The 21,486-nt window shown below is 33.1% G+C and overlaps 1 protein-coding gene across 4 annotated transcripts; it reads right to left on the bottom strand.

The window, feature by feature from the left end:
* Window positions 1-1,602: 1,602 nt before the first annotated feature.
* On the bottom strand, window positions 1,603-20,218 carry LOC134715058 (uncharacterized). 4 transcript variants are annotated; one of them, XM_063576920.1, is made up of 5 exons: window positions 20,033-20,218; window positions 16,123-16,214; window positions 13,773-13,936; window positions 5,070-5,144; window positions 1,603-4,617 (listed from the first exon to the last, which is right to left on the bottom strand). In XM_063576920.1, exons 2-5 carry the CDS (start codon window positions 16,145-16,147, stop codon window positions 3,847-3,849), a joined length of 1,035 nt encoding a protein of 344 aa, XP_063432990.1. In that variant the 5' UTR covers window positions 16,148-16,214; window positions 20,033-20,218; the 3' UTR covers window positions 1,603-3,846. The 4 variants fall into 4 exon arrangements, with proteins under 4 accessions (XP_063432990.1, XP_063432991.1, XP_063432992.1 ...); XM_063576921.1 differs by having other exon boundaries at window positions 20,029-20,218; XM_063576922.1 differs by lacking the exon at window positions 20,033-20,218 and adding an exon at window positions 19,563-19,969.
* Between the last annotated feature and the right edge of the window lie 1,268 nt (window positions 20,219-21,486).

The raw sequence follows: 21,486 nt of genomic DNA on the forward strand, positions 1-21,486 counted from the left end.
TAGCATATACAAAACGGGAACTGGGAAGTTTAATTGAATCTATGGACAAATCATTATCATCCAAAAAAGAAAATTTTGCAGCTGAAATAAAACTTATAATAAATCTTATACATTAGTAAGTGACGAAATAATTTGTACTTACTTTCTTTTCCTTTTTAGAACATAATACATCCAACGATAGAAATATACAATACACGCATTTACAAGGTCGAGCATGTGACCTATAAAACCACTGACCGACACATAACAATGTAATCCAGGTGTTAAAAGTACAAAAAATTAAATGCCAATTATATAAGTAAAGGTAAATTATTGTGTAGATTGTAGTGTGTTTTGGGGGACTTTTATTAATGTATTTTATTTACTGTAGAATATTGTGAATATTTTATACGCAAACTCAATCTGTGTAATTAATATGAATGTATAACTTATGTATGGAAAAAAATATTAAATAGAAAAAAAACCAAAAAAAAAAACAATACATTTTTTTACATGCAATTATTGTTTCAAAGGGCATAACTCTTTTTAAAATAGTTGATAATTGATTTTCAAACTGGTCCAGCACATCGCTCATATAAACCTATCACATGAGTTTCATAAAAATCTGGCAAAAATTGAACAAATGAGAGCGATAACAATGCAATTTTCCATCTAACAAATGTTTCGAACTCTTAAAATTATTGATCAAAACTGGTTTTTGGACTCGAAATACTGCTAATTAAAACCTGATAGAAGTTTCATATAAATCTGGAATTGATTGAACACATTATAGTGTTAACGATGCAGTTGTGACTTGTCCATATGATTAATGTTTCGGGGGGGGGGCAATAATTGTGGTACATTATTATATCTTCAATTATTTTTCATTAAGGTTCTTTTAATAAAGGTTATATAGATATAGGATGATGTGGTATGAGTGCAAATGAGATAATTCTCTATCAAAGTCACAATTTATAATAAAAAAAAAAGTAAACCATTATAGGTCAAGGTACGGTCTCCATCCGAAGCCTAGGCTCATGCAGGTTTTAAGAGTTTTTCTTTAACTCTCTTTTCTCTTTTTTTCCTCAAACTCAGAGAGTAAACAATTATTCATAGGTATCTGTTATTGTTTTTTTTTAATTGTACTGTTATCGCTGTGGCTAACTTATATGGTTTTATGTAACATTTGGGTTCAGACTGTGAAAATATTTTATATACTGTGAAAACATTTTTCATACTGTGAATTTTTTTTTCATAAAGTTGTAGGTTCATTTGAGTTTTTAACCATATTTTTGTTATATTTCTTTTTTTTTCATTTATATGTATGATTTGTTGTGGTTTATCTTCTAGAATAGTTCTTTTTTCATAGTACGTGTATATATAACATGTACTAATTGGGCAATAAATTCATACATATGTACCGCATAAAGAATTTCTATCGTCTGTTCATTGTTATAATTTTTCGTTAATAAAAACTGTTTAAACGAAACTCAAAATAGTTTACACCACTAAGTCTAACATGATTGTGCAACTTTGTGGTGGTCAGTTTAGTGGAGCAGGAGTTACCGGAGAGGTAGTCTTACAGATGGCTATCATAGATGGGTTGAAGCAAGATTTGTTAAATCAAACTGATACAATTTATTATATTAAACTCAAAACAGTATAAATACTGCAACTGTTAAAGTGATAAGGTTTCCTGCAAATGTAAGCTGTCTTGTATAGATATCGTTCAAAAGTATATACTAAATTTTGAAAGTCTAGTATATTAAGTAAATATATATAACAATTTTTTTACAACAAATGATATTCATTTAAAACAAAAAGCCAAGTGAACAATTTTCCACTTTGAATATAACAAATAAAAAAAAACAGATCATAATTGAAAGTCTCATGCAGTAAATTCACAACATATCTGTAAATGTTCTTAAAAATAAATTATCATAAAACATCGAAATTGTATGTACTTGAATCACATTGTATTTTTATACAGATCCAACATATAGCCATTTCAACTAAATGAAAAACAATTTAAAACCAGATTAAGTGTCCTAATACTATAGCAACTGCATATTTTGGTTAAAGCCGTATTTTTTTCATATCTATCAAAGTTATATGCGCTACCAGTAAATGAAAATGATATCCTGGATCCATCATGCTTAGCCTTAAAATAAAAAATGACCTCAGCTAAGTCATCGATATCTATACTGTTGCATTTACTTTCATATATATGCCCTCAGGGTAGTTTCTAGAACAGCATTTACAAAGTTGTTAGTGGATATGGTCATAATAACCTACATGATTCATTACTTTTTCAAAAATATTTGTGAGCATTTATTATTTCAATGGTCAAATAATGGACAAAGTAGGCAATAAATTGATGATTTCGGGAACAATAACAAACAAATACTACTATTGGTTTATATTTTCCCGATAATAAAAACATATCTTAAATTTCTGGAGCTATTTAGGTACATTAAACAAAAAGAAACATGAAATAACCATACATTGTCTTCAAATATAAATTCTACACAAAGCTTAGAAAGTGGTAGAAAGCAATGCTGTTTTGGAGCAGTAATGCTTATAATATAGTATATGCAGTATAAGTATATAATATATGCAGTATATATATAGCTGATACGTGTATTGGATGAGTGACGAAATCATGTATTTATGAGTACATTAAAAGTAAAAAGTGAAAAATTCACCTGCATTCTGAAAATTATTTTTTTTGTATGTAAATGCAACTTAAAACTCATAATAGCACTGATAACATATAAATGATATGAGATATAAAAAAAGTTTATAACACTAAATATAATAAATAATTGCAATTAAAATATTTCATCATTAGCATGCATTTTATATCAAAGTTTATATGAAATTTATTTATTTAACATGTTATTGAGAAACCAAAAAAAAAATAATGAAAACATCAGACACAAATATTTTATATTCTAGATTTAGATCCATCCTATTGTCAAGAACCAAACTAACATAGATTCCTTTCATTTAATGTAAAACTGGTTCTTACATGAACATATCCTTTTAAAAGTGTTTTTTTCATGTACATAGTGGTTTGATTTTTTTTCTTCTATTGCATAGTATTTATCGTCTGCACCAAGTCGGGAATATTGTAGTTATTATCCATTCGTTTGATGCCATGGTATTTGAGCGTTTGAACTTGACATTTGTTTGGGGACGTTCCTCCTAGTTCGGTATGTTTGCTATTTTACTTTTCCTTTGTCAACATTACTTGTGTAGGGTATATAAAATTAGTCTTTCATATAAAACATAGATACAAGCATATCTTGTGACATACAGGTTTTAAAAATGATTAATTATCAAGTAATATGATTCGTTATTAATCATGAAGTCAGGACTTTCAACAGAAGGATAGCAACTCTAGGTGTTTTTATTTTAACTCTACAGCTTATACGTACAAACAAAATGTGGATAAATAATAATCAACCTATGTTGATTTTCACCTTTCACTTTTCGATAAATAAAATTCATTGGAATAAGATAATGATATATCTCATTAGAATGAATGGTATTTCTCACTGAACTTATGTTTGAGGTATTCCCAATTGAAATAATGTTTATAGTATCTCTCACTGAAATAATATTTGGTTAATTGTAATTCATACTTCATGTATTTTTAGCTGTAACTCTAGAATAAGGTTCATGGCGTTTCTTACTGAGGTTTATAATTATCCAAACTGCTTATTGTAATTGCCTCTTATGTCAGTGTTAACTTTAATTTCCTTGAAACGCTTCAGTGATTTATAACAAAGTGATTTCTAATAAGTATTATCAAATACAAAAGTTAGTTTTTTTTTAAAACAATGCAAATGTTCATGTTGTGTTTCACTGTTTAGTGACACTATCATAAGATGGTGGAGGAGCAGATGGCTGTTCTGGTGGCTGATTTATATCAATTTTAACATCTGATGATAGTCCAGTTGGTCCTGATGGGTATGAAGCTTCTTGTTGTGGATACGGTCCAGGAAACTGCTGCTCGGGAGGAGGAATACCTGGTCCCATTGGATAACCTGCTGTCGGACCCATTGAATAACCTGTTGTTGGACCCATCGAATAACCTATTGTTGGACCCATTTGATAGCCTGTTGTTGGACCCATAGTAAAACCTGCAGCTGAACCCATAGGATAGCCTGCAGCAGGACCCATAGGATAGCCAGGATTTTGTCCCATTGGATAAGTTCCCATTGGGTTTGTTCCCATATGAGCACCAGGATAGTGTTGACCAGCTATATGTCCACCTTGCCCTTGAGCTGCCATTTGTTGCATTAGCATCTGGTTTTGCATCATTAGCACTTGGTTGTTCACTGCCATTTGTTGAGTGGTCATTCTACCCATACGAAAATTTACACCAAATTTTCTTTGATTTGAGCATAAATAAAAAAGCGTATATATGTTCAAAACTGCACAAAGAATCACAAGAATCAAAATAGGTATAGCAACACTTCTATACTTTCCTATATTAGAATTACATGCTATGTCTGAATCTGGGAACCAGCTTCTATCGCAACTTGAAAAAACTCCCGAGATAGATGAAAAGATAATCCCCATAAGACACGTCATGAAACCAAACATGATTATAGCTGTACTACAAGATAACTGAAAAAAAATAGGGAAAACGCTTGTACATCAACCATTAAAAACACTATTTTAACAGAAAATTATGTCTTCAGTTTTATGTTCATCATTACCTCTTATAAACCATTGACATTTACTACATATATCTTTACTGATAACTCATATGACAAACAAATAAGAATCACTAAAATAAGAAATATGAAATCATATGTCACAATTAAACCAAGTAATTAATTTCCTGTTAAAAAGTTAAAATCTTATAAATAATAAACAGCTGAAGCTTTCTAAATGTGCTATTATGCAGAAACTTGAAATTCTATCAGGTGTTGTACTTGTCTTAGTTTTAATTATATTTCAGTCATATGCTTCATTTTTAGGCTAAATCTTTGTGTTCAATGTTTTAAGGACTCAAGTAAATAGAGCGCAAAAAGATGCTTTTTGTTTCACTTTTAAAACATAAGAATAGTACATACCAATTGAGCTAGAGCCGTTGAACCTGATGTTCCTTTCTTGTATAAGTTAATGAAAAACATCCCTTTCAGTAGAAACTGAAAATAAAACAAAAATCGTTTTGCCCTTGTGAAACTGAAATCAAAGCAACAGAAATGCATTGCCCGCAACTAATGTATCAAATAGAGTTTCAATTTGGTTGCTTTACACAGAGACAATATCTTATAATGTGATTGACAACTATGCAAAATCTCGTTACATTTGATGAAGCCTCCATGTTTTCATTGGCAATGCTTCAGTATAAATGAAAAAAAACAAAATTCTAAAAAAAACTAATAAACAAGAATGTGTCCAAAGTACCCGGATGCCCAATTCGCACTATCATTTTCCATGTTCAATGACCGTGAAATTGGGTAAAAATCTAATTTGGTATAAAACTTTGAACGATCATACCATAGGGAACATGTGTGCTAGGTTTCAAGTTGATTAGACGTCAACTTCATCAAAAACTACCTTGAACAAAAAAATTTAACCTGAAACTGGCACTTCTATTTAAATGTTCAGTGGACCGTGAAATTGGGGACAAACGTCTAGTTTGGTTAACTTCTAGTTTGGTTTTAAAATTAGAAAGATCATATCATAAGGAACATGTGTTTCAAGTCGACTGGACTTTAACTTCATCAAAAATTACCTTTACCAAAAGCTTTAACCTGAAGCGGGACAGACGGACTAACGCACAGACCAGAAAACATAATAATGCCTCTCTACTATCGAAGGTGGGGTATAAAAAATCATTAACATCTAAATTGTTGATGAAATAACATGTATACTATCACCACACAAATTTTCGTTCCTTATATGTTTAAAGATTGGACCATGTGTGTTTAGAGTAATAGTAACTTAAGAAAGAGGAAGATTGCGGTTATGTTTTTTTTCCAATTAGCCTTATATTTTTTAGCGTAGATTCTTTTTTTTTAAATTAACAGGCAAAGGACAAGTGATGATTAAACATTGGCTTTTTTAAAGTGTATCTTCTATTCATCGTTCTTTTAATATTTGAGAAAACTTGAACATGACAAAGGATTGGAGCTTGCGATAAAGTCCCGAGGTATAATCTTAAAAAGCTACATTATTAACATCATATCGTTAGAGTTATATGTCAGGGTAAACATGAATTCAATACTGGGAATGATATAAGAAAATGTGGCATGAGTGCCAATGAGAAAACTCTCCTTCCAAGTCACAATTTGTAAAAGTAAAGTATTGTAGGTCAACTAATATATAATAAGTATATAATAGGTTCATTGTTTTAATGGTATGCTAATGTCACCTTGGTATATTTTGCCTCTTTTAAGATAATTTTTATACCTTAGGCCTAAATTAAAATATTGTGTGTTTCCCCAATCCCTACCCTGACAAGCCAGGTGTGGGTAGGTAGGTACGTAAATAATTTTATTTTCCCCAAAAGCCTGAATATTATCGGATGATCCGGCAAGCCCGAAAATCAGAATTGATAAAATAATATTTGGCTTAGTTTTGACAATAAAATTTTATGAGTAGGTTCATTTTTGCAGGGTCGGTCGGGATTGGGGAAACAAACAATATTTTATTTTAGGCCTTATTAAGTCATACAAGGGTTGTTTTAAATGAATCATCTGTCTTAGACCCCTGTCAAGGAACACATGAGGTAAGTGAATGGTTTGATTTGATTGATTTTGGTTGTTGATTTTTTTATTGCCACTTATAAGCACCGCACTTAGGCAATTTCGTAGCGGCTATTTTTTATTGGTGGAGGAAGCCGGAGTGACCAGAGTAAACTACCGATCTTGGATAGGAAAACGAACAATCATAGTCAATTAAGATAGGAGTCGAGTGCACCCGGCCGCAAGAAGGGGGTTAGAATTCACAACCTTAGTGTTGAGTGGCCTGTGATTACAGTAGAAACTACTTAGACACTCGGCCACCTAGGCCCTATGAATGGTTAGAAATCCTAATCAGTACACAATGTAAGTTTCAACAAGCTTAGTTTTATTATGTAAGGGTCGTGGTGAAATCAGATCGTAGTAAAAGGAGAGTTAGAGTGCAGTAAGCTCGTGGTAAGATCACAAATGTAGCTGTATCATCGTAGCGAGAGCGTACAAAAAGCGCAGTTCTAAAAGTAGAGACTGTTTCGATCTCACAGCGACGTAACTACGACCATCATGTTATCATTGCGAATCAACCACGCTTCTACTACGACTATATTACGTATAAATGGATCAAAACACAAATTAGACAGTGAAGGTCCTGTTGTGTTCGTCTCTGGTTATCAACCGAAGGAGACTCCAGTTTGGTCATTATGATCAGTTGATGAACTTCTTAAGAGTTGAACTAAGAATTTAGAATACAGATTCTCTATTTAGAAGAGGCCTGTTGCCTGGTCGTAAACTTGCCATCACTTTCAATGTCGTCTACGGATTAGAGTGTAACCTTTGCGGATCGGTATACGTCGGTGAAACGAAAGGAAGGCTAAACAAACGTATGTGCGGTCATAAATCAGACATGGTGAAACGAAAGGAAGGCTAAACAAACGTATGTGCGGTCATAAATCAGACATTAACCTCATTGCAAACGACATTCTTTACCAGCATTTTAATCAGCCTCACGTCCTGATCATTCCATCGTTTCTATGACAGTTGGCATTATTGAAAAAAAAATATACAACAGCACTAACAATCCTCATCTTGCAACGCCTCTCCGTAGACAAAAAGTGGACTACTGGATTAGACAACTGGGAACTGCAACACCATATAGTTGCAATGACAAAATTGATGGTATGCATGTAGGTATTCTATCTAGTCCTTCGTGTTGCTCGGTGAATGTGATGAATATTTTCAACTCTACTCCTCGACGTAGACGCAGTTACGGTCATCGTCAATAAACATCACCTACTCTGCATGATGTCTATACTAATGACTTGCTGCCATTTATACAACAGCCGTTAGGTATTCAGCACATTCTCATGAAACTTTATTCATTATCCCTTTCAAAACTTCATTCTCTGTTCAATTTATGTTTGGAAACCACTGTTACAAACCCTCATTCAAACCAATACAAAATTACAGCTATCATTTCGGATATAGCAAGTCACAGACTTTTAAAACCAGTCCGCATTGGAAAAGATGAAAAAGAGAAGAGATATTTTCTTAATCTTTCCTATCCCAACAAAGGTCTCGATGACGTCAACTTAGGCATTATCCTTCATCATAAATTAGTTCAGTCGAAAATACCTCCTTTTTTCAAGGATCAGTCTGTATCAATCATTTCTTTTATCTATATCAAACGTATTGCAAATAAAATTTTCAATTACAAACACGTTTTGCAGGATCTTAATATTGACGTCTGCAAGTCATAACCTCCTGATTGCACTTGTGCTAGTTCCCAATTCACATATAACCCGGCTGGCCACGTTAATACCGGTGACCTCAACATTGTCAATAACACTTCCCTGCGAAATGTGTTATCGAAAGGTCCGAAATATCGTTAGCCTACATCCATCAATTGGAAATACAACCTCAAAATTTTGATGGATTCAGTCGAGGATTCTGCCAGGCAATGGGCTTAGCGCGAGAGGGAAGACGTAGACACTCTTTCCAAATGGAATAAGGCTGTGAGGTCGTTGAAACTGAATGGGGCTATCAATGCCCATGCTACGTCAATCTTTAAAGACCCAAATGTTTCAAAACACTTATCCTACTTCCATGACACATAGGTTGTTGTCCCCGCAGATAAAGCCCAAAACAACATCGTTTTTGTGTGTAAAACTCATTAATTGACTGTTTGATAAACGAATCAGGTATTGACAATTCACTTGGAAACTCAAATATACCATCACGACACTTACCAAAGAGGAAATCATGGATAATCATAGGTCTGTTCCATGTTCCTTTGGAATTTCAACCAAAGATGATGAACTTGATCTTCCATCACTGTATGGATACCTAAACTACAAAAGTGTCCCTACAAACAACGGTATATTGAGGGGGGACAGGAGGGGTCCTGATCCCGAAATCCGGGCTTAAGAACACGAAATCCCGAGGTCCAGAATTTAATAGATTTAAATCCCGATGTCCCGAAAGTTTCAATCCCGAAATCCCGAGCGTAAAAACACCCGATCCTGGAGTCCCGATAAAGGTCCTATCCCCCCTTTATATTGCTGGGTCGTCCAAGTGCTCCATGAAACCTCTTTCTAATTTAAGAACATCTATTTTATCAGCAAATAAAGCCGGGCTTCAAATTTATTGTAAAACTGCCTATTCTAGAGGTGGCGTAAATCAGATGTGGATACTGAAAAATTCCAAAGATCTTTTAGAGTACATACAATCTAACTCTCTCTCATCTTGAAATAGTATTGAAGCATTTGACTTTTCTACACTTTACACAAGTATTCCACATCCTAAATTAAAAAAAAAAAATGAAAGAGTTGATATTGCTTTGTTTCATAAAAAAGAATGGCCAACGTAGATACAAGTATCTTGTCTTAGGGGGAATAAATCCTTCTTTAAAAAAGATCACTCTGATTCAAACAAAAAAATCCCTGAAATTGGCATTATCAAGATGCTTGATTTCCTGATTGACAACATACTTGTTACGTTTTTTTCAAGACTGTCGGCATTCCAATGGCACCAATTGTGCAACTATTCTTTTCGACTTTTTTTCTTTATTAGTATAAGGCTGACTTCATACATGAACTTCTGAGTAAGAAAGATAAGGATTTATAACCTCTAACTTTACTTTTCGCTATATAAATGATGTTCTCTCACTAAATAATTCAAAATTTGGTGACTATGTTGAACGCATCTATTCCATCGAACTAGAGAAAAGGATACTACAGATACATTTAAGTCGGCCTCATATCTTGACTTACATCTAGAAATTGACAATGAGGGTCGGTTGAAAACAAAACTTTACGACAAAAGAGATGTTTTCAAATTTCCAATTGTGAACTTTCTATTTCTAAGTAGCAACATTTCAGCAGCACCTGCATATGGGGTACATATCGCCCAATTGATACGATATTCCAGTGCTTATATTTCCTATCATGCTTTTCGTGATAGAGGGTTGCTCCTCACAAGGAAGCTATTAAACCAAGAGTTCCAAATGGCGAAGTTGAAATCATCTCATCGTAAATTTTACGGAAGTCTTCACGAATATGTTGATCGTTATGGAATAACCGTTTTACAGATGATATCGGATATGTCCCTTACGTCGTAACAACTATCCCCTTTCCTTTCATGAATGTGACCTATCGAATTAGACTATTTACCGGATTTGTTATAACATGAGCAACACGACGGGTGCCACATGTGGAGCAGGATCTGCTTACCCTTCCGGAGCACCTGAGATCACTCTTAGTTTTTGGTGGGTGTTGCTAATTCTTTAGTTTTCTATGTTGTGTCATGTGTACCATTGTTTTTCTGTTTGTCTTTTTAATTTTTAGCCATGGCGTTGTCAGTTAATTTTCGATTAATATGTTTGACTGTCCCTCTGGTATATTTCGTCCCTCTTTTCAGACATTTAGCTATGGGTGACAAGTATATCACCTTGCAGTATGTTCTGGTAGATATTGGTAGCATGACTGTGTTGTAAACGAGAAATCTACGTACTAATTAGAAGTAAAGGGAAAGGAACATTTTTATATATGGAACACGATGTTGACGTTATTGCAGAGAGCGTAGTAAGATAGCGGTATGAACGTGGTATGTCATAACACGACTGGTTAAGAGCGTACTATAATAAATCGCAGTAGAACATGGTAAGTTCGTGTTGCAATCGGACGAATAGTGGTATTGTAGTATTAAGAACGTGATGGTAGATAGTGATAATGGTACCAAGGTCGCAAATTAATCATGGTGAAACCGTGATATAATTGTAGCGGGATCGTTATAGACACGTAATAAGAACATAGTAGCATCGTGAAAACAACGAAAACGTACAATTTCATGCCGCTACTGACATGACTACGATCCGAATTTAATTTACATCGTGGTGCAATCTAGGTGCGATCGTGGTCTAGCGTGACGGGGATTTTAATCTAATAAATACCCAAGTCTCACTAGGCCACGATCAGAATCGTAGCAAGAAAGAAACGATGTGGGAGCAAATACCGCGACCCGATCGAGACGAAAAAATTAGGGACCTTTTTATGCAGGAAAATGTTTTTTTTCCGGTTTTCAGTCATAGGACAGTTGAAAGACGAGCTTAATGTAGATAGGATTTATAAACATTTTATGAATGTAAAACTATTCATAAAGATTCTGGATAGAGTAAATCATGGTTACTAGTAATTGAAAACATAAACTACACATTTTTCTGATACAGAATTTACTCAAAATTGTCCAAAATCTGCTCTTCGGGTCTAGGCAGAAACAAGCTTCTCTATTTATTTGTCAATATTCATACTGAAATCCCGATGAATATGCAGTAATGCTAGCAATGATAACATGTGATTGTTCATTGTTGATCGTACATTTGATTTCAACAGACGTAGTACACTGATAAATTTCCACGGTAGCACTCGCGAGATGTTATAAACCAGTGTACGTGTTCGCCATCGAGCGACCTCCCAATTGAATTCGTCAAAATTACATACCAGGTCAGTTTTGTATGTCTCAGACAATGTTGAGATTTGTTCGTTTGTTATGACACGAGGAAGCAGATACGGCACAAAGAAGCGATTTTCTGATAATACCAGACGCGACTCCACTCTCCAGTTCCATTATCATATGGTCTATAAACGCAAAATATAATGAGACTTTCCAATACTGTTTTGGCATGTTTGCAGGATGAGTGGCTCTGGTAGTCCGTCGAACACATCGCCGTGGCATAATTTCAACGATATCGAAGGGTTCTGATAAATCTAATGCCGATTGGTACTCTCATTTCAAACAGATAAACCGTACTCTGTAAAATGTACTCCGAAACTACGTGTATTAGACTGAGTATAACAAATTCAAATTGTGTAAAAGATAAAAGTTACCGTCCGATTTTGTCATGCATGATCTCCAACAAAACTTCTATTTTGAAATCAAATGCCGTTATTTAATGACATTTCATGAATTAAAAAAGTGATAACATATGTGTTTCCTTTAAAATTTAATTTATAATTTTGCAATTTTGCAATATTTATTTTTTTGGCATGCCGAACCGATGTGCACGCAACTGCATGTTAGCGTATAGGGAGCTACGCGCCTGAGTCGATCGCACTACGATCTCTGAAAAAAGGCAAATTTTGACGATCGTATAACAATCCTGTAGATTGCAGTATGGTCGTCGTACGGTTGTGGTGAGGTCTTCAGAATCGTGAAGAGCGTGGCCAACTTAACATATGTTCAAAACAATCGTGGTGCGGTCGTGGCGAAATCAGGTCGTAGTAGAAGCGTATAAAGAGCACAGTAAAGTCGTGGTAAGATCGCAAAAGATCGCTGTACCACTAAAGCGAGAGCGTAGTGAAATTGCAATTACTAGAACTAGTATTGCCCAACAGATTGCACTACGATCTCACATCGACGTTAGTATGACCTCACTTCGACAATCACATTCACCACATAACCCAACAATGCTTCTACTACGACTATATCACGTTTATGCTACGCTGTTCAAGATTTACGATCATGCCATCTTTATTTCACTCGTATAACGACCGGACTACGTTCATGATACGACCATTTAGAGCTCTAGCCATGCCCATTGTCACATTAAATATATAAAAGCTCTCAAGTTTTTTTGTCTGTATGTTATTTTGACTAACATACAGCTCATCCATGCTTGACACATCTGTATCATTCTCACTACTGCTCAATAAAATATCGTCATTTGCTCTTGATTGATCAGCAATAAGTTGTGATTCAGGTGGGATTGGTTGATCCAACATCTCTTCTGGATCATGATTCGTATCAAAGGACCCGCAGACTCTACCCCTACCCTACCACACAACCCTCGAGTTCTGGTAGATTATGGTGGTTTGTTTGTGGTGTTTTCGAGAATTTTATGTATTAATGACAATTAGAAGGAATGGACAGTACTTACATGGAACATGATGTCGACGTTATTGCTGTATAAACGTGGTAAGATCGAAGACTGGTCCTGGTAAGAGCGTGTCATAATTGAAGAATATACACATTTGTGTATTCAATTATGAGATCAAATACTTGTGTATTAAGAATTAGATGCATATTGAGTGGTCTATATAATTATGTAAGCCTGAGGTTGATCGGTAATGTGGTCAATTTGATTGTCAGTTTAGGAGGTGGGGCATTGTAATTAAAGGTTCACCTTGTCTCTGATTGTTTAGTGATAATGACAGTTGTCAATCATACTAGTTGAATCAATATCCACTTACCTAATCAAAATGTTTTTAAAAAAGCATGCACATCAACACACCTTAATGACATACATTCTTGAATGAACTGCTCCAATAATATACCCAGTTTTTTTTAGTTCATATGTGTATTATGTGCACATACATGAGAACCATAGGGAACTATATTTCAGCGTGAATACATTTAGTAACAGCAGCTAACCTGTCCTGTTGATAGGGAGGCCAGTGCCTAAGCAAAGATTTAGAACAAATTCTAATCTTTCCAAAAACAATAACTAATAAGAAATGGCAGGCCAAAATTCCTCTATCACCAAATAAAGTATATTTTACTAAAAAAACAAATAGGATATTTTGTAAAAGTACTTACATAGACACCTGTAATAAATGATCCAGTAAAATAAGGAGGACCAAAATATCCTCCATCTCCATATACAGCACCTACTATTCCACAAATCAGTAAGGAACTGCCAAATATCATTTCTAAAATACCAATTATCTTAAACCTCTGAAATACTTCCTTCCTATCTGAACCTGCAAGACAACAATAAAAGCTACATTGGTCTGACATTGTTTGCTGAAATTATCTAATTAGTTTGAACTACCTATTCAATAACAAATCACTTTTGAATATTAATGAAATTATTATGTACATGTATAATCACGAATTTTCAACTGATTTATTACGAATAAATGTGATTTCTGTTCATGCCGTGTCAATGACAAAGTGAACAAGTTCGGTGTGAGTCAATGCTCCGTGTTGAAGGCCGTAACTTGACCTATAATGGTTTACTTTTATAAATTAGTAATTGGATGGACAGTTGTCTCATTGGCACTCATACCACATCTTCCTATATCTAAGAATATTTATGGTGATCAGCAAAGTATAACCCCACTCGTAAATCGACTTTTTGAAATATAAAGAACTATTGGAAATCTCTTTGTTTGAACATCAAAACAAAATTAATGTAATGACATTGTTTGAATGTCCATTGTTTATAACTTTCTAAACCAATCCCAACGTGCTGGTGTACGGTTTTGAAATTTAACCCAGAATCATTAGATTCAGAAACGAGAATTCAGTGTTTTTAAGATACATTTGTACATTGAGTAGCCATCTGATAACTACTTATTATTGAGCTGCTGACAAAATACAAAGTCATTTTGTTTAGAACCTTCTGAGATATATGTGTGATGATATTTTAAACATATTGAAAATTAAAAGTATCAGCAAAAAGGAAGTTGGCTACATGTACATGTAACAACTCATTACTATAAAACAACAGACCCAATATAGAGTCATTTTGTTGTATATAAGTATAATTTGTCAAAATCATATATCACACAAATTGTATTTGACCCTCTGTGCAATTTTATTTTGTTTTGTGTATGCTATTTGTTTGTTCTCACATATCACAGGCTGTTAATTTATGTACCTTTAATTTCTAAAATTTGCTGTTATTGATATGAATCCCAAACGGTTGATAATCATAACACTATAATTTTGGTCAAATACGAGCTCTGAATGGAAACGTAAATTAATACACTATGAACGAATAAATTTAATCTGCAATATCTGAATGTAAATGCACAGTTTATAAAATAATAGGGACAAACATTCAAGGCCAAAAAGCAAACAAACAAGTCCAAACAAAGCCATAACAAGACACCACTGCAAAATATTTAACCCTTCGAAAATTATCACTTTTGAACAAAGTTCAAAAACCGGTTTTAATAATACAGTTAAATCTTGAAGATTTATACAAATGTAGTAAGTGAAAATTAGAAGATATTCCAAATAACCAAAGCTGGTATATAGAATAGTTCCATATTATTATAAAATAACAAAACAGCAGTATAAACAGTATCAACAGGTCGAATTAACAAGAAAATACGATTTGAGAGTACTCACTGTTACTGACAGCTAGTTATATAATTAAAAGCCAAAAACAATTTTAAAATAATAAAAAATCATGCATCAGAGACTAAAATCAACTAAAACACATCCAATTTTTCCACTTGTAAAGAGGCATAACCCTTGAATGGTAATCAAAGTGCTTGTAATCACTGAATGGTAAAGATTGCTTTAATTCATCAGTTATTAGTAAAAGTGAAATTTGCATTCTATATTGTATAGCAATGATTTAAGTTGATTCAACTATTATTCTGGACAAAAAAGATAACTTCAATTTTCAAAGAAGATTTCATAAATCATTGGTTTTAGGTGATTCAACAACCATTCTGGATAACTCCAATTTATTGTCTTGAAACTACAAAAATGCTTGTTTTTGGCCCTTTATTCATAGACATAACCCTTAAAATATATCCCAACCTTCTATTTATGGTATTAATTGTGGTACAATCACAGAACAATTGAAATACTTATACACAACTTATTGTCCTGACACTAGATAAATGCTTGTTTTGGGCCCCTTTGGGACCCTAATTCCTAACACTCATGGACCATAACCCTCAAAGTCAATCCCAAACTCCCTTTTCTGGTTATAAACACTGTGTTAAAATTCTATTGATTTCTATTTACTTATACTAAAGTTATTATCCAGAAACCATCCGTCTTTGGACGACGCTGACGTGGATGAAGACGAAAACGATGTGATACCAATATACGACCGCAAAATTGTTTGCGGTCATATAAAAATAGTACAACTGTGGCTGTCTGTGGTAATAATATTTGGATACTTAATAATACATGTACTTACCCTCTTGGGTGGAACTGTCTGCCATTTTAACTAAATCAGCTTATATATGATTTTTCAATATCAACTTGTGTAATATTCAGTTATCTTTTATACTGAAAAATAAAACTCTGTTATGTAATTCTCTGGACTGGTGTCTTATCTTATATAGAAAAGATCGCATATATTCAGAAAAATAATTCTATGCAGCATTTGAATATGTTTTTAATTACTTTAAGTTCATCATTACAAATAGACAAAAATGGCTGTATTTACATCTCAATAATTACTCTGAGTTTAGACTTGCCTATCCAGTTTAAAAAGTTTTAAGGCCTGGCATCCACTAGATAAAACATAAAAGTTAAATGCAATTTATATTTTAAAATCATAAAATCTTTTGTGCTAATTGGCATTTCGAACCTGTTGAAGTTAAAAATGAATTGAGTTTGGATGCAACTTTGAGACACTCCCTCTCAGGTAACAACTGGTTTGTATTGTATTGATTGATCTGTATTGGCATGGACAATAGACATTCAATAGAAATCTTCACAACTATGGGTGAGTTAAAGAGTGTAACAGTGGGCAGTATTAAATGCAACTATCTTTCTGAAATGCAAAATGCATTTAACTTTAAAATCTTTTATATATATATATAGTAGATGCCCGATTTTTAAACTTCTTAAACTGCACAGGAAAGTATGTACACAGATCTAGAGTAGTTTTTGAGGCGTAAATACCTTCAAGGGGGCCTTCAAATACAGTGTTATGTTGTTTTTTGGTTTCTTCATAATTTTATATTCAAATATTTTATTGGACAAAGCACATATGATACAATGCGTATTCCAAGATATAAACACATTAAACATGACAATTTATGCAAATACAACATAAAGAAAACATTTGAAGTACCAATACTATATATAATATCACAGTATTACATAGTATTATACTTATGGTAGACCAACTGACATTAGATTATTATTATGAGCTTCAAAAGCTTGACTTAAATAACTACATATTTGTCTGGTGTTAACTAGATTTATTGGGTTAAGTAAATAGATCGTTGATTTAATATCATCATCATTATTAAGGTTTTTGAAAATATCAATCTTCTCTCGAAGGTCTTTATATAGAGGACAATGTAAAAGAAAATGAACTTCATCTTCCACTTTATCTTTACAAAGTTTGCAGTATCTTTCACTTGCTAAAATTTTTGGTTTGCTATACCTCCCAGTTTCAATTGCAAGTGAATGTGCACTTATTCTAATTTTTGTAAGCAGTGACCTATCATATTTTTTAATATCAAATCTTAAGTAAGCTTTCAAGTCAAATGATGAGCACATTTTACTATAAAATCTTAGTTTACCTGTGTTATTAGATTTAATATTCTCAAGTTGACCCAAAATCTTGCATTTATAAAAGTTTTTCAGTGAGTCCTCAAACATATTATGTGATATTCCTCAATTTCATTGTTAAAATTGTGGACATAATTGCTCTTTAAAAAATTCAATTTGGGAGCCTCCATGGGGAGAAATACCCCCCCCCCTCCCCCAATAGTGACAGTTGGCAGGTATGTATGTGTGCTTTTATACCATTTTTAAATCATTTAAATGCCTGTTTAAGGTGGCTTAGGACTATTTGACTGCCCATAATTTCAGGTATGAATTATAAAAGTATTTTTCGTAAATTTGATATAATTTTTTTAAATAAAAAAATTATTTTGATTGATTAGAAATGTTAAATCATTGTGTAATAGAATATTTTCTTTATTATCCGTATTTGTTAAAGGGTCAAAATGACATTTCAACCATTTTCCCGCCAAAATTTGGGTTTTAAGGCAGAATAATTTTTTACCCTTATCGGTGACATTTGTTTTTTTTGCTCATTCTTGAAGCTATAGTTCAGCTTTTTACATAATAATTTACAGTTTGGACCAACTGTCACAGAACGTTTTTTTGATATTCCAATAAAAATATGTCAACACCTCTATTTTCCCTATCATTTCATTAAAAAATGGTCCCTTTTACATACCTGTTTACAGTAAAATTTTGAGCTTAAATGGTCCGTGACACCCTATTTTTTTCGGACCAATCTGATTTACTTTCTGTAAAGAATATAACAAAAAATGTGCCACTTCTGATAGAAACTTCGAGTAGGCCCGAGCCACCTTAAATTAAGGTTTTAAGTTAATATTGAGCATTTCTTAATTCAGGCCAGCATCACAGGGGCTTGTTATTTTATAGTGGGTCAGACAAGGATAGCGCCAGTAAAACCTCGTCTGACACGGTATCAGGTCCGTTCTCGCCCAATATACTTTTGCACCCTACACGTTCTCACCCTGCACGTTCGCACCCAAGGTCTGTTCGCACTCTACACGTTCCAAAATCATGATTGTTGTTTTAAATTGCTTTGGTGTAAATACTGAATGTATTTATAGCTTGGTATGAGTAAAAGGTTGAAGATTGAAGATTTTAAATGAAAAACACAAAAGATAACTGTTTTTAACAGCTTGGTCCCTTTGATCTGAAACAATGAAACAATAAAATATATAGCAATACACTATTATAACCAAAACATGATCAAACATGATAAAATTTATTCAGCACACCAAAAAACATAGTCAGAATCTCACTCCATTTTGAAACAAGTCAATGAAACAAAGTTATAGTAATACACTAACCAAAACATGATTAAGAGTTATTCAACACAAAATAAAACCTTAACAGAATTATTTCACTTTATTTAGAAAGTTTTTTTTTAACAATACACTATCCAAAACATATTTAAGATTTATTCAACTCAATAAAAAATGCTGTATCACTTTATTTTGAGACAACGAAAACAATTATACTTATAAGAATACTACTTGCCAAAACTGGATTACAAAGTTATTAAACCCAAAAGCAATTAAAATTGGGCGCGAACATGTAGGGTGCGAACAGACTTTGGGTGCGAACATGTAGGGTGCGAAAGTGAAAGGGGGCGAACATGAGTGGGTGCGAACAGGAATGGGAGCGAACAGACCCGGATTCGTCTGACCCACAGTGGTTTCAATTCTTATAAACGTTTGATGACAACATGCTGTCAGATTTCTATTAAAAACTAACAATTTTGTCTTTTCTACATGTATCTGACACGTTGCACATTCTTAACATCTCAAGGGCTTGTTTAGTGGCACTTAACAGGTCAGGAATAACCAACAATTGTTGGATTATACCTCAATTGATGTATAATCCACCAATTGAGGTATAATGGTATAGACCAATTGGTGTATAATTGTTTGTTTTTCAAAACAAATTATTCCATTAAAATGGAGCATTGTTTTGTTAAAACTGTATTATGGTATGAAAACTTGTCAAACATTCCTAGTTTAGTATAGTGACATAACATATTGCATTTAATCAATAATTGTATTTCCAGTTTCTTCTATTGTTATCTTGTCAATTCTTGATTGGCAAATTTACCTGTAATCACCTTTCAATGGACATCATTACTGTCTGCAGTCATGTGATCATGAGTACAACTCAACAGGTGAATGGAGCTCTTTGTTAATACTTGACTTTCATGATAAAGAGTCAATCATGGTCAATAGTACAAATGATTCAACAAAAGAATTGTTGTACTCATGCATTCTCAAGAGATGCAGCAGGCTTTGACTAAACTAAAACTTTTGGAGGACCCAATAAGGGTAATAAAATAGGTTGCAAGTTGCAAAATCATGCTCCTATCTCACACTAGCATTTTATTACCAAAAAAATGCGTTATACGTCAATTGGTCTATACCAATATACCTCAATTGGTGGATTATACGTCAATTGAGGTATAATCCACCATTTGGTGGTTATTCCTGACCTGCTTAACAAGCCTTTGTGATGTAATAGGGGATATCGATTATCCTTGATACATTTTTGTAATTATAAACAAACTTACTTACTGCACAAATAAACTTCATTCTAGTCTAAAATCCCACTGTTACTGTAAACTCAATGTGTACTGACGTTTTCTTCTACTTTACTCTACAGGAGTGCGAGGTTTTTATTAAAACAGGATACAAACAAATGTAAACAAACTATTTTCGCAGTTAGATTATATTGGTAGTGGGGAATGAAACGATATGTTTTGGTTCATTTATATGTCATCATATATTTAGGAGCACCGCAGTATCAATATAAAAAGATCATAAAAATATATGAAGATGTAACTGTAAAAAATATTTTTTTTATTTATTCAAAAATATTTATCAATCATGGACTTTTGACCAAATAAATACGTTATATGTGAAACTATTCAGATGATATTGACACGAGAACGTACACAGCTACTTGTGCATAGGTACTACCTGTTTACCTGTACTGCAACTCCCTTCTATGTCAGGAGAACCACCAATCCTAGAATCGATGTAATATCACTCACACGGTTAAAATTCTCTGGATTATGTTCAAAAGATAAAACTTTTAAAACTATAAAAGAGATATTAATTATCTGCTCTGGGGGATGTGACCATCGATATCACCATTATTTACACTATTCTGGTATACACTAAAAGTCGTCCATTATTCAAATATAAAAGTTGCTTCTTTTATATTAAAAACAGTAAACTGATGAAATACACTATATACAAAAAATGTTCTATCTTTTGGTACTATTTCTGTACTAAAAAATGCAGTACTGGAAATTTACTTTTCATATTTAGTACTATTTCTTTACTTTAAAACTATTGAAATAGCCAGGCTTAGGTACTTGTATTTTACAGTACTTGATTTGTACTAAATATTCACGGTACAGAAATAATACAATATTCCATGTTTGAAAATCATAACTTTAAGAGATTTGAAATAGAAAAACTTTCAAAATGCTGAAAATGTAACGGTAGTAACCAAAAATTTGTAGTACTTAAATTTCAAGTACAAATAAAGTACTTTAAAATACAGTTACCTACATATTACAATAGTTTTAGAGTAACACAATAGTACTGAATATTAAAAGTAAATTTCCAGTACTACAAATTTTTAGTACAGAAATAGTACATATGCAAAAGTAGCTGTATAGTGTATGGATGCGATTGCATTTATAGTAGTCTCGTCTTTTTGTTTTACGAACTTATATATATAGTGGGCATACCTGTCTACCTATGGGGTCACCTATGAAATTTAAAATGCAGGTTAATACTTGCACTGACGAATAAAATCGCAGGCCATAACGCGTACACACTTTTTCAAGCAGAATATAAAGTATTTAGGGATTATTTTTTTTATATATAAATCAAACAGTTGGCCAAAACATATGCACTGAAAATAATTTTTAAACTATATATATATCATTGTTTCAATGCACCCAGGGGCGGATCCAGCCATTTTAAAAAGGGGGGTCATAACCCAGGACAAAAGG

This window comes from Mytilus trossulus, chromosome 4 (assembly GCF_036588685.1).
Source record: "Mytilus trossulus isolate FHL-02 chromosome 4, PNRI_Mtr1.1.1.hap1, whole genome shotgun sequence".
NCBI lineage: Eukaryota > Metazoa > Mollusca > Bivalvia > Mytilida > Mytilidae > Mytilus > Mytilus trossulus.

Coding starts and splice junctions, on each gene's coding strand:
- LOC134715058 (XM_063576920.1), bottom strand. CDS start 16,147: ATGGCAGACAGTTCCACCCAAGAGG. Junction 13,937..16,122: donor AGACAGTTCCACCCAAGAGG/GTAAGTACATGT, acceptor GTTGTCTTGCAG/GTTCAGATAGGAAGGAAGTA. Junction 4,618..5,069: donor CAACGGCTCTAGCTCAATTG/GTATGTACTATT, acceptor ATTTTTTTTCAG/TTATCTTGTAGTACAGCTAT.